Source organism: Ostrinia nubilalis, chromosome 13 (assembly GCF_963855985.1).
Source record: "Ostrinia nubilalis chromosome 13, ilOstNubi1.1, whole genome shotgun sequence".
Classification (NCBI taxonomy): domain Eukaryota; kingdom Metazoa; phylum Arthropoda; class Insecta; order Lepidoptera; family Crambidae; genus Ostrinia; species Ostrinia nubilalis.
The window spans coordinates 16,116,126-16,130,207 of NC_087100.1; the positions used below are offsets into that span (position 1 = coordinate 16,116,126).

Here is a 14,082-nt window from a genome sequence, read left to right on the forward strand (position 1 = left end):
CTGGATTATTGAATATCATTAAATATTGCAATGTAGGTAATTATTCATTACTAGCTTTCCGGCCGCGGCTTCGCCCGCGTGGAATTTTGTCTGTCACAGAAAAACTTTATCGCGTGCGTCCCTGTTTAAAAAACCGGGATAAAAACTATCCTATGTTCTTTCCCGGGACTCAAACTATCTCTATGCCAAATTTCATCAAAATCGGTTGCGAGGTTTAAGCGGGAAAGCGTAACAGACAGACAGACAGACAGACAGAGTTACTTTCGCATTTATAATATTAGTTGGGATTGCTAGGCAATACTGCCATCAGTTGAAATGTGCCGATACTGATAATAATAAATATTACACAAACATTTACTTACTATCTAATCCATTATCTCTTTATTGATTGGATCATTACTTATTATTACACTGGTTAGTTACGCTAATAATGTATGTAATTTGATGTCTCTAAACATGGCCCTTTTATTATGATGAAATGATTCTGATTAAAAGATGCTTTATAAACATGATAATAATTATGAAAAGCTAAATATTATCTTCACATTCTTTGTTATTAAAGAGTTGGAAATAACAGCTTCTAGTTTATTTATGAAACCTTATTTTTCCTACAGGGTGCTCAAAAACCATTCAAAAAGGTGATCAGAGCCAACATTGGAGATGCCCATGCCATGGGACAGCAGCCCATTACTTTCATCAGACAGGTAGACACTTCCTTATCTTACTTTACCCTTTAATATTAGGTTTGTGTCATAAAATTAGTAAATTGATATTTAAATATAGCCAAACTATCCAATATGTGCAAAATAAAACAAGATTCTGAGATGATTGGAAAATTCAACAGACTGAACAATGCATATTAACAATTTTAGAACCCACATTTTAGAATTTATTCACCAAAAAAGTTCCTTAATTTTTTATGACCCTTACGAGACAGTCCTTGTTACTAATACCAGTAGTTTCAACTCACGTGTCGTGTTGTAGGTGTTAGCATGTGTGACGTTACCCGAAATTATCGATAAGGGCGGCTACCCGGAAGACGTCAAACAGAGGGCAAGGGAGATCCTGAATGCATGCGGGTAAGTCCTTTCTAAAAATTATAAAGTATTAAAGACGTTGTGTGCAAAGGCGCTTTATTGTTTCGTCAGGGATGTGAAATCTTTGTTTGGCCTTTGTCGCGTATTTATATCGCAGACTTTTACGATAAACCGTTGCCCCCGTTATAACGATGAAGCTCGTACGTCATATAACATAATATTCAAAACTGACATGTTTTAAACTGAGCTGAAACCCCCAATCTTTTCAGGTCATTTTTTTGTCCCTGATAGAAACAGAACACTAACGAGAATAATTCTTATCAAAGTGTAGGCATAAACTAGACTTCGCGCTAACCCCACCAGCTAAGCTAAGCATTTGCTCGTTTGGAGTGACCATAATAGTCATGCGACCGAAGGGGAACTAGCGAGCTCTCGACAGCTCGATGCCGAAACTGTCGGGTCATTGAACAGCTGTTTAAACATTTAAACTATGACTACACAATTTAAACATTTAACATAACAATTGTAATTGGCTACAAATAAAGTTTTTATTATTTTTATTATTATTATTTGGCATGACTGAAAGGAATCCAACTAGCATCGAATCGGCATTCCGATGCTACCGTAGGGTTATTGAACTGCTGTTTAAGCCTCTGTTCCAGGGGCAAGTCCGTGGGCTCGTACACGATGTCTCACGGCACAGCAGAATGCATCTATCTCTCAAATCACTATGCGATGCTATAATTGTCAGTTTAGTAAACAGCTGTTCTAGGCTGACTTGCATCACATTAACTTTTTGTATGGAGTTTGACAGACTTTTGACTTACTTAATTATAGTTATTAGAAGATTTTTACTGCGGATGAGATGCTTTGCGCACAGTCACCACTGCCGGGAGACAGGGTGGTGTGTGGGACTCCCGGCGCCCTAAAAAGAGTATACCCACTAAAACCTCCGCGGCGCACGGTGGTCCCGATTTAATAAAACATGGACATTGATGCTAGAAGCACGAAATTTTTTTTGATGGTTACTGCTATGATAACTAATAAGGCAAAAAAATATTACAATCCTACGACGTCTATTTCGTAGTAAAAAAAAATATATACATATTTTTTGTATGGAAGAAATTACGTTTCTGTAAATTTTTCGAAATTCTTAAACGATGTCAAGATGCCGATCACACATGTTATAAAACAAGTGATTCTGAGTTTTTCATGCGAAGATACTTGTCACTTATCTCTGCGTACTTTTGAGTTATCGAGGGTTGAAAAATCGATTTTTTTATATTAAATATTTCCACGAAAAATTGCCAAAATTACAATATGGTGTATAAGGGACACCTTTGATGACACATAACAACGACTCGCACTCGCGCGCGCTCGTATGCATAAGCTTTTAATAAAATAAAATAAAAAATTAAGGGAAATACTTAATACAACGTTGTATGTATAGGTCCGCTGGCCGTCAAAAAGTAGCTTATACGAGAGGTTGCCCAATTTACAATATGTCTATCATTGATAACTCACACAATTAACATCTCTCTCTGAAGGATAACAAGTTTTTTTTTGTTTCCAGAAGCTTTTGATAGGATGGAAGCTCATAAATACTCTCTGAAGTGAGAATGAATCTCAAATTGCGATATTGCCATTTTGACAAATTACATGATGTAACTAACTAGCGCTAACGTTTATCTTCAGGTAGACACAGTTTTAAGTTAAAAGATTGTCTACTATTTCACACTGTTTTTCGTTTTGGAACAGTTCTTTGATTATAGGTAGTCGCTAATTTCGTTTTGTTAGACTCTTTCAGTTTAGCACATAAAGCGTAAACTAATTCCTCCTCAGAATGATCTAAAAGTGTTAGAGAGCGCCTCTTCTTCTGCAGAAGAAGAATTTTGCATAAATCTTCAAAAGGTTTTTTATTTATACCAGAAGTCGATGGTTGCACATCTACTTCCGCAGTCTCATCAACTGGAGCGTCTTCCGCGGTGTTAACGTTGTCTATGCGTTGTGTTAACTCGGTAAAAAACATTTTTTAAATCTATATTTTTACATTTCGGCCAGACCATTTCAGACTAAAATGACGAACGTATTGGCATTGAATTGTCTTCCGAAGATTTGAGTAATTATCAAATCATTAAGTCGTAATTTTACAAGAAATATATCAAAGAAGATATTATGGTCTGCTTCCAGCAGAGCCCAAAAGACATTTTTGCACCAGAATTCTTGGCTAGACTCTGAAATTGTCTGGCCGAATTGTGAAAATATAGATTCAAACAATGTTTTTTACCGAGTTAACACAACGCATAGACAACGTTAATACTGAGGAAGACGCTCCAGTTGATGAGACTGCGGAAGTAGATGTGCAACCATCGACTTTTAGTATAAATAAAAAACCTTTTGAAGATTTATGCAAAATTCTTCTTCTGCAGAAGAAGAGGCGCTCAATAACACTTTTAGATCATTCTGAGGAGGAATTAGTTTACGCTTTATGTGCTAAACTGAAAGAGTCTAACAAAACGAAATTAGCGACTACCTATAATCAAAGAACTGTTCCAAAACGAAGAACAGTGTGAAATAGTAGACAATCTTTTAACTTAAAACTGTGTCTACCTGAAGATAAACGTTAGCGCTAGTTACATCATGTAATTTTTCAAAATGGCAATATCGCAATTTGAGATTCATTCTCGCTTCAGAGAGTATTTATGGGCTTCCATCCTATCAAGAGCTTCTGGAAACAAAAAAACTTGTTATCCTTCAGAGAGAGACGATATTTGTGTAAGTTATCAATGATGGACATATTGTAAATTGGGCAACCTCTCGTATAAGCTACTTTTTGACGGCCAGCGGACCTATACATACAACGTTGTATTAAGTATTTCCCTTAATTTTTTTTTATTTTAGTAAAAGTTGATGCATACGAGCGCACGCGAGTGCGAGTCGTTGTTATGTGTCATCAAAAGTGTCCCTTATACACCATATTGTAATTCTGGCAATTTTTCGTGGAAATATTTAATATAAAAAAATCGATTTTTCAACCCTCGATAACTCAAAAGTACGCAGAGATAAGTGACAAGTATCTTTGCATGAAATACTCAGAATCACTTGTTTTATAACATGTGTGATCGGCATCTTGACATCGTTAAAGAATTTCGAAAAATTTACAGAAACGTAATTTCTTCCATACAAAAAATATGTATATATTTTTTTTTACTACGAAATAGACGTCGTAGGATTGTAATATTTTTTTGCCTTATTAGTTATCATAGCAGTAACCATCAAAAAAATTTTCGTGCCTCTAGCATCAATGTCCATGTTTTATTAAATCGGGACCACTGTGCGGCGTTCCGTCATCGCCTGAGTGGGGGTGTCGCGAGTATCCGGCCGTAGCCTTAGATTTCCGCGACATAGTTATTGTAAGATGGTGTGCGTTCGTTTCAGCCAAATGACGTCCACTGCTGGACAAAGGCCTCCCCCAAGGTTTTCCACAATGAACGGTCCTGCGCTGCCCGCATCCAGGCTCTTTCCGCGACATTTACCAGATCGTCGGTCCACCTAGTAGGAGGCCTGCCCACGCTACGTCTTCCAGCCCGTGGTCGCCACTCGAGAACTTTCCTGCCCCAACGGCCATCGTCTCTACGAGCTATGTGCCCCGCCAGGCCCGCCGCTAGCTGTTTCGTCGCCCGCGTGCAAAACCGATTATGCCGCCCTACGACTACCTACTTAATGAGTTTTGTCAAAAAAAAGGCTAATTTAATTGATGTTTTCTCATTTTTCATGCTATGACATATTTTCTTAAGCTTAATAGTCCAATCAATTGGTATTTTTTTCCTGCAAAAGGTGGAAAGTAAAATGTTTTAATGTGTATTAAGTATATTTTTATGTATGGGCTAGTTATGAAAAAAGTATGTTTTCGAACTCGAGAGGTCAGAGCGTTAGTCACCATCTTGAGTTAAAGGGCCGAACATTAATTACTTTTTACATTTAACGCTTCAATAGTTGACTATATGAGAAAAATGTCTTTGAGAAGTATAAAGACGATAAAATTTCAATTGTTTAAGTATTTTTATTTATTCTGTACGTCGCGTTGATAAAAAGTTATACAAGGTAGAAAATTTTCATTTGCACAATAATCATCGTAGTAGCCTCCCCATCCCTCTTGGGTAGAGGGACGGTGCACACGAGTGTGCGATAGCAGGGAGGGTTAGTGGTGGACGTTTCGTGTGCTACTCCCGCTCTAACCGCACTGGAGCAATGAAGGGTGCGGGAGCAACCCGCTCAATTTCCTCTCCCTTACCCAGATGGGCGCTTACCCGCTTTGATCGGGAGATGGCCAAGGAGGCTGCATTCGTATGCGATAGTCACGGACGGTGATATGGCGGCCATCCAATTAAGAAAATCGTTAATTGAGGTGTGTGATGTTAACATGCCTCGATCACGCTACCGCACACCTTGTCGTGCTGTCTACTGGTGGTCGGCTGAACTAGCTGAGCTGCGTTCACTCGTAGCTGGCGTAAACGTTCACGAGACCCGTCATATGGCTTGCCTTTATGAAATCGGAGCTGCCAAAGACCGAGCGAGGGCAGAAATGCTCGCAAGTTTGGACGACGATACTAACTGTGGGAGATTTTATGCTAGAAACCAACTACAGCCTATTGGTCCTCCACTGACTAAAGAGCAGGCTCTGCTAGACAAGGTTTTGCGAGCGCTCTTCCCGAACCATTTTGCCTTTTTCGCTCTACCATCCATGATAGATTCCCGCAGTGTCAACTCAGCTGTGGAGGGAGCCCCTCTTTGCCTGCCTAGGCTGGATAACTATGCCTGCTGCGCAAGGAAGGCCGTCCAGGTAACTCAACATCGGATATGACTGGGTACAAAGCGGCGCCCTCCTCCCGGGCGTAGATGTTATCAGTTATGCAGGTGACACTCGTCACAGCCTGAGGGATTGTATGGACGCGGCCAATTTGGCGACCACTGCCAGCACTTAAATTGCCTGCGCGCGTCTGGAGACTGGAGTGTTTCTCCTAACGCCCATATTATTTTACCGTGGATGGAGTCAGGATAGAAGTTAAGGTTCAGAGCAATTGTCTGGGCCTGATAGTCGGATAGCCGGTGTCAGTTTGACCCTCATTTTGCCATACTGTCATAGCGCCTGCTTAAGGCCACGGATGCTTTATCGTGGGGGGGTTCGAGAGCCAAATGGCGGCTCCTTTACGCCAGCATTTTGAAAAGCATTGCGCTTTACGGGGCTCTCATATGGGTTGACATCCTCGACAGAAGTCGAGAGGCCCGCTCGAGAAGAGAGGTGGTCCGCCGCGTGGCTCGGAGGACGAGGCGCACGATACCCTCGCAGTGTGTGCGGCGTGGGCTCGAGGCGCTGGGCCGGGACCTCGTGCTGGCTAGCATAGTCAAAGCAATGCTGGACAGTAATGAGGCCTGGGCGGCCATAGCCTCCTTCTGCGAAAACGTCATGTTGCAAAATGAGTCCTCGGAGCGAGAGCACGAGGACGAACCAAACGCGCCCTCACTCCGTCGGCGGCGGAGGGGTCAGATGAGGGGACAATATGATCGCTTCCTGATTCCCCTCCACGATGATGGTCAGCGGCTGATAGTGTGGGGGTGCCCCCGCCTGCATTGCACACACCATCTCCTCCGTCAGACGGGAACAGCTGCGTGATCCCAGCTGTTCTAAGCGCCCTGAGCTTCTCTTCTCGGAAGCTCTGAGCGCCCGATTTGCCGCCCCCCTGGGCGTGCCGCCCGCGTGCGGTGCACGCATTGCACGCCCGCTTGCGGCGGCCCTGTGCCCCGCCCACTACCACTTGATTTTAGCAATTCTGCGAACCATGTCGGTTACTTTGGTTCTCCTGCGGATAAGATGGTGTAACCCCGGCTAAACCTGCCTCTGTTCCAGGGGCAAGTCGGTGGGCGCGTACACGATGTCGCACGGCATCGAGCTGATCCGGCGGCACGTGGCCGAGTACATCGAGCGGCGTGACGGCCACCCGGCCAACTGGCAGGACATCTGCCTGTCCGCCGGCGCCTCCAACGCCATCAAGAACGTTCTGCAGCTGTTCTGCAACACCATCGATGGGAAGCCTTCAGGTAAGGCCAGATAACAACCATCTTTATATCTGTTTAGATTCAGAGCTTGAGGCCAACTGATATGACAGCTATTGGCGCCTTCAATGCTTCCGAGGATGTGCTACAGTTGTTCTGAAATACTATCGATGGGAAACCTGAATAACCTTTTTGTGTGATGGTATCCGTATCAGTTAGTCTTAACTCCTGAAGAAGTAAGACTAACTGATACCATCTTTGGCAGCTTCTGGTGCTTTCTAAGGTGTGCCACATTTTTTTCAGAACGAAATTCTTAAAGAATTCTTAAGTCAGAAGTCAACTGATTTCATTTGATCGTTGTTACTAGCGTCTGCTGAACCCTTCGCGATCCTTAAGTGAGTAATGGTGACAACAGTCGTCCGGTACTAACGGTGTTGGTCAACGAAAAGTAATATGTACATTGTGAATGTAGGTATTACAGCGCATTAGTAACTTGTCCTTGTTCATTGTCTATCATAATACGTAATTATTATGACTAGGCAGTAAAAACATTCATTGTGAAGTTGAACAATTTGCTGACAATGACCTACCCCACCTTATTCTTTACGAATAAAACGTAAACGTAACATTGCAATCGAATCTTAATATTAAGGCATGGCATAAAGCCGTCAGAATCAAGAGCCAGGTAATGCAGTATTGATTTCAAGCACCCACTGCGGTTTGCGGACGACAGGCCATTAGCTACGGCCTTGCCGCGTATTGACGAGCGAAACGTTTTATTATTTACCACACACTGCCTCGAGTCGCAAGTGTGACGAAAGTAGTGCGGTTATCCAATCAAAATGATTTTCGCTAGGGTTATCTTTCTTACCTTGTGAGGGGCCAGTCTTAGCACTTCGATCAAGTGGGATTTTTTTGAGTGTACGATTAAGCGTACTAATGTTTACCTTGAACTTCTATGTTGAACTTTGACGTCATAATTATGTCCTTGGATGAGGTCTCTTGCCCCATTTAATTAATTCAAATCTTAGCAAGTAGCCCACACTGGTGTGTGTACACAATGTATTTCACTGGCTCTGTATGTTCGCCACTCGCTCCGCCTTGGTGATTTCTATCAGGATTTTGTGGAGCATTGGTTTGCGCGTGCGCCTTGAAAGTGCTCGAGACTTTCTGTTTGGTTAATATTTAGTGGCAATGAATCACCTATTCTGCAGCTATAACATGATTACATGATTCAAGAAGATTCGATAGAACTTGCCGCACATTTAGAGCTCTTTTATTTTATAACTGCATTATGCTCTGTTTAGTAATTGGACCAGTTTCTGTATAAAGAAATTGAAATCTGAAATAGAAGTATTACCCTCGTAAAACTGTTTTAAAGCTGGTCCATAAATAAAATATTGGCATGTGACGTCACGTGCAATGAATCACGATAGTGTATGAAACGTGAACTACAATGATTGATGGTGCACGCTTCTACCGAGCACATACATCATGTGGACATCGTTGAAAGGAATTTTACGGCATTCTACGTGGCAACAACCGCGCCAGTTGTTGGCGGATTAAAATAAACAATGCGCCTTATCTCGCTCGACAATAACTGATATCTTCGTGCGATTTCAATTGCTACGCAAACATTTCAATCTTGTAATAATTTTTCTTTACATTTGCATAGGAATATTAAGTAATATGTTTTGACACTAAAGTATTACCTAATGTATACTCATTATTACTCATACACCACGGTTTTTTTCATCCTTTTGGCGTGAAAGTTAAAGAACGTAAAAATGAAATGTCTTTAATTTGTCATCTTATACAGTCGCATGCACTAACGACCTTACAAGTTACAATAGCGCATTTACAAGAACATAAGATTCTACACATTAAATTCTGACTTTGGACTGTAATTTTTGGTAGAAACAAGATAATTATTTCAGCTAGAAGCGAATACTAAACGCTTCATTAATTACACTACTGACATATTCCGACAGGTGTACATGCCTCAGTTAAACCACAGTAAAAGGGAACAGTATGTACGACGCGGTTGAATGTATTTCTCAAGTAGTAATTGGAATAAGTTGAATTTATTTATGAAACCCTGAAAACGCTAATTCGAGTGGTTTAAAAATTAAATTGTAAAATCGTTTGTCTTCAATAATCATTTTGCACTTAATTATCCCCCTACAAGAATTTCCACTTGTCGAGAAAATTCAAATTCTTCAAAATACGTCAAACCTGTTAGCGCGATAAGAATTCATGTAAATGAGTTGTATTTTGTTTGTGTAAGCGCAACTTTTGGGTAGCACGAAGATGTTATTCTAACTACCTTTTACTATATGCTAAATACACGCTGTTGCTACGTTAATACTGTCATGTGAGAACCGTTCGACCTTGACTGCTATAATTGCTACTAACCATACAATGGCTAGGTAAATGACTCGAGCTATCGTGACTATTTGAATACACTTAATTCCGGGGTTGTTAATTGTGTCTAAAACAAACATTCTCGTCTGCTAACGCTAAAGCAAACTGTCTTCAAGAAAGATTAAATGCAAATCAAATTGCTTCCTATTGCTATTATCTAAAGACAGTAAATTGTTTGCTTAAAAACTGGCCAAGGAGAAAATTCTTATAAAATTAAAGCCAAAAGCTGTTGGATTTTTATCCAAAGTTATGTGTTATGACTTAAAATGTCGCTCTTAACGCAACTCGTTTTGCCTGCGAATCACAAGCATATTTTATCTTTGCTTTTTGGTCAGTTTTTTTTGGTTGGCAGTTACGTACAACGTACAGCATTCACGTTTGCATGAGGCATGAGACATTTGTATGAGATGACACTGAAGGACGTAAGCCCGGCTCTTCAGGTTTCAAACAATCGCCGCACGCGCATGGCACGTGACAATGCGTTAATACCTTTATAGTTAGAGCTTGCTAATGAGCACCCGGCTTAAGATATACTTTGTGTATGGACACAGTTGGCCTGTCGGTCCAACCTTGAAAATATAGACTGTTTTCGCGTCACACGTGACCGAATGACTGGACACGTAATAATTATTCATGTAGGTTTTTGGCGAGTTTTGAGGCGACTCATTTTTTTGCAATAACGATATTAATTTTATTCAATACTCTAACTAAACCATGTCCGCTTTTAGAGAGTAAATAATATTGATTTTGATGTTAGGTATATTTGAAAGGGCGTCCAGTGTATGAAATAAATACTGAAAATGCGTTTACAGACAATAAACAAGAAAAAGAGAAGAATTTTGAAAAAAAAAAATGCTTTTACTTGCTTACCTTTTTACATAGTCGAAAAAGCAAATGCAATGGCAAATGGTCACGTTTTTTATTTCTTCAAATACAGAAGGCATACGTAAATACAACTATTTGCATAGTCATGACGCTATTGCTCATTAAGTACTTTTTCCTAGCATGTAATGTTAAATAATAATGTCGTATTCAGAAGAACATGACCTAACATCTTCATTTCACAAGGTTTACTTTGTAATTTGAAAAATGTTGTTAGCTGAACTATTCAAAATGTATTTGCTCTTTTACATGTCCCAGTAATACTTTAACTCTACCACTGTTTCGGGACAATAAATGAGCCAGTGCTGAGAAGAAGCAGCGCAAGAATATTCGTTTTATATTCAACTAGCGACCCGCCCCGGCTTCGCACGGGTGCTAAGTACCTCCATATAAACCTTCCTCTTGAATAGCTCTATCTAATACAAAAACCGCATCAAAATCCGTTGCGTAGTTTTAAAGATCAAAGCATACCAGCGGAAAGCGACTTTGTTTTGTGATGGAGCATGCATTCCGCTCATGGTAGCTCCACGGTATCTTGATTAGCTATCTAACAACAGTAACTAGTTTGTTTGTAAACTGTTTTATTGTTTGATAGTTGCGAGCGCGACATTAGTAGCGTCTTGATAACGGATCTTTATCACCTATTAAGTGGAATCTCGCAAGTGCGAGTACTTGAGTACTCCTTGGATAATTTTAAAGCAAATAGATCTTGTCTGATAAATTCAAGTGTGTTTATTTAAATATTTTAAGCCACTTATCTAAATTCAGGGAGACAATCTTCGGAGTTAAGCGCCGTGTCAAGGTATTCGTATTCCATGACGAAAGAATTCATATCTTACATGTGATCAAGTAATCCAGTATTCAAACAACTTCATTTGTAACCCATTCACTTAGGAATGCGTTTCAATTTAGAAATTATTATGCTAGCATCTAGCGTACAGTAACAATGACTAACGTAGCTTCGCGATGATAAACATTCGAGAATAATGTGGATGGATGTGAAGTTTGAAATCCCATCCATTATTTATTACTTACTAGCGGCCGCCCGCGACTTCGTAAGCGTGGATCCCGTTAAACCATCGTAGGGGCTGAATATTGCAAAATCCCGTCTTAGTGAGCACCTACGTTCTAAAAGGACCTCCCATTGCAAAATTTGAGACTCCTAGCACTTGTTTCTGAGATTTCATGATGAGTGAGTGAGTCAGTGGCCTTTCGCTTTTATACATAGATGAGTTTACTTGATAAATAAATGAATTGTCTTTCCAGGTGTGATGATCCCGATCCCGCAGTACCCATTATACTCGGCGTCCTTGGCGGAGTATGGCCTGTGCCAGTGTGGGTACTACCTCAACGAGGAGACCAACTGGGGCCTCGACGTCTCCGAGCTGGAGCGCGCTAGAGAAGAGTGCTTGAAGCGCTGCGCTGTGCGCGCGCTGGTGGTCATCAACCCCGGCAACCCTACGGGCCAGGTTAGCGCCTATAATGCCTCTAGTGTACTCTGCCTCCCTGGCTTAGTACGGGTACTATCTCAACGAGGAGACCAACTGGGGCCTCGACATCTCCGAGCTGGAGCGCGCTAGAGAAGAGTGCTTGAAGCGCTGCGCTGTGAGGGCACTGGTGGTCATCAACCCTGGCAACCCTACGGGGCAGGTGAGCGCTTAGCACCATCATCCATGTCTCTAGTGTAGGAAAAAATACATTAAAATGACGAGAAATGGAGACAAGATTTTGAGGTCTATGTAGGATTTTTATCACGACATTCATTTTTTTTTCAATTTAAAAAATTAATTCAATTGTGAAGAAAACGAATACGACATCAAAAAAATAATTTGGTATGGTATACGATATGGTAGAGTAAATAAAATACTAGGCGTGAACGGATATCTGATAATTTGACGATTTAAAATGACGTACCATTTATTAAAGTTAAAGAGTAACACTATTTGTCATGGTTGATAGGCAAGAAATCCAACGCTCGCCACACTGACCACAATGCATTAACTGGCTGACTTATCAATTAAGATCAGTTGCACGTGTTTATTTATAGTTCAGTTGACAGTCAACGAGTTTTCGCTAATAAGGTTGCAGAAATAACTATCACCTATGCTATCATCAAATGATTAAGAGTAAAGAACTATAGACTTTAAACTCGGTCTTATCTCCTGTAATTCTTTATAAAAATACGCTACAAATAAGTATTTATTTTCCATTAATTAACTAAGGAAAACAAGAATTACGTCTTTTATGTAATACTAAATCAGTATCGAGATATGCCTTGACCTTACTGACGCCACAATAAAGGAACCAAAGTCCGAAGTTGAAGCTATGTCCAATTACGTTTCTATCAAGTGAAGTAATCAGTAAATATTTATGATTATGTATACGAACTGTTCGTTGTTTATGTTGAAGTAATAGTAAAATTAATCACTGAAACGATCAACGGGACTACTCTGTGACATAGTTTTCATAATTTACGGATATATTTATCGTTGCCGCCCATTCTGACTGACGTCTCGTTGTGATTGAAATGCAATTGTAAAATATGTATTTCGATTAATTTGCCATAGAACTATTGTTTTAACGGCCTACTAAACCATTTGAAGTAAAAAAGAGGCAGTTCTTGGCATCTTTAATATGTAGATTAAAACATACGTCTTTGTATGATGTCAGTTCCTTATTATCTCTAGTTTATTTATGAAGATAAAACAGGTAAAATATGCAAAAAAACTTCGTGCGTAAACCAATATCTATTCATAAATATTATAGCCTAGTTCAGATTTACGGCTGATCTAAAATAGTTTATGAACTACACTCGACCTTGGGTTCAGCGCAGGGCACCATGCCAAACCCGGCTTTTATGGAAAATTTCGACGCTAATTACCAATGATTTGTTGATTACCATGAAAAAACAAAGATTTTTATATTTGCACACCTGGCCTAAGATGCGCTATAAACTTTTATCGAGGTATGACAACGATTTCGCACGATAAGCATTAACTAACATTTTCGCTGTTGGTTTCTATAAATAAATAAGCCGATACGTTTTTCGTTTACAATAATCGATAAGACTATCATTGCGCAAATTTTAACCCAGACTGGTTTGAACTAATCTACAAATTGCGTCCTTGAGAGGATAATTTCCTGGGGCGGCAAATGTCTGACAGCTGACTTCCCAGAGGAAACAACTCACGAGATACAAAAGTCAGGTCAACCTTTTGTAATCAAAACTATCATAGTCTTCACGCAACGATGAATATTGTTTCGTTCGTTCGTTCGTTTCAGCCGAAAGACGTCCATTGCTGGACAGAGGCCTCCCTCAAGGATTTCCACAAAGACCGGTCCTGCGCCGCTCGCATCCAGGCGCCTCCCGCGACCTTCACCAGATCGTCGGTCCACCTAGTGGGAGGCCTGCCCACGCTACGTCTTCCGGCTCGTGGTCGCCACTCAAGAACTTTACTAGGAGCTATATTGTTTAAATTACATTTACTTTACAGGTGCTGACCCGCGAGAACATCGAGTCGATCATCAAGTTCGCGCACAAGCACAAGCTGTTCATCTTCGCCGACGAGGTGTACCAGGACAACGTGTACGCGGAGGGAAGCAAGTTCTTCTCTTTCAAGAAGGTCAGTTGCATAATGTGACCCCAAAAAAGAAGGAAGCGGCAGCTACAGATGACAACTTTCAT

The 14,082-nt window shown here is 40.6% G+C and overlaps 1 protein-coding gene across 1 annotated transcript in view; it reads left to right on the forward strand.

Moving 5' to 3' along the window:
• The window catches only part of LOC135077761 (alanine aminotransferase 1), a 35,305-nt gene that overhangs the window by 1,602 nt on the left and 19,621 nt on the right, over positions 1 to 14,082 (forward strand). The window contains exons 2-6 of the mRNA XM_063972333.1: positions 615 to 704; positions 985 to 1,079; positions 6,946 to 7,136; positions 11,664 to 11,866; positions 13,892 to 14,020. Of these exons, the coding sequence (XP_063828403.1) occupies positions 615 to 704; positions 985 to 1,079; positions 6,946 to 7,136; positions 11,664 to 11,866; positions 13,892 to 14,020 (708 nt within the window). The remainder of the gene's footprint in view (positions 1 to 614; positions 705 to 984; positions 1,080 to 6,945; positions 7,137 to 11,663; positions 11,867 to 13,891; positions 14,021 to 14,082) is intronic.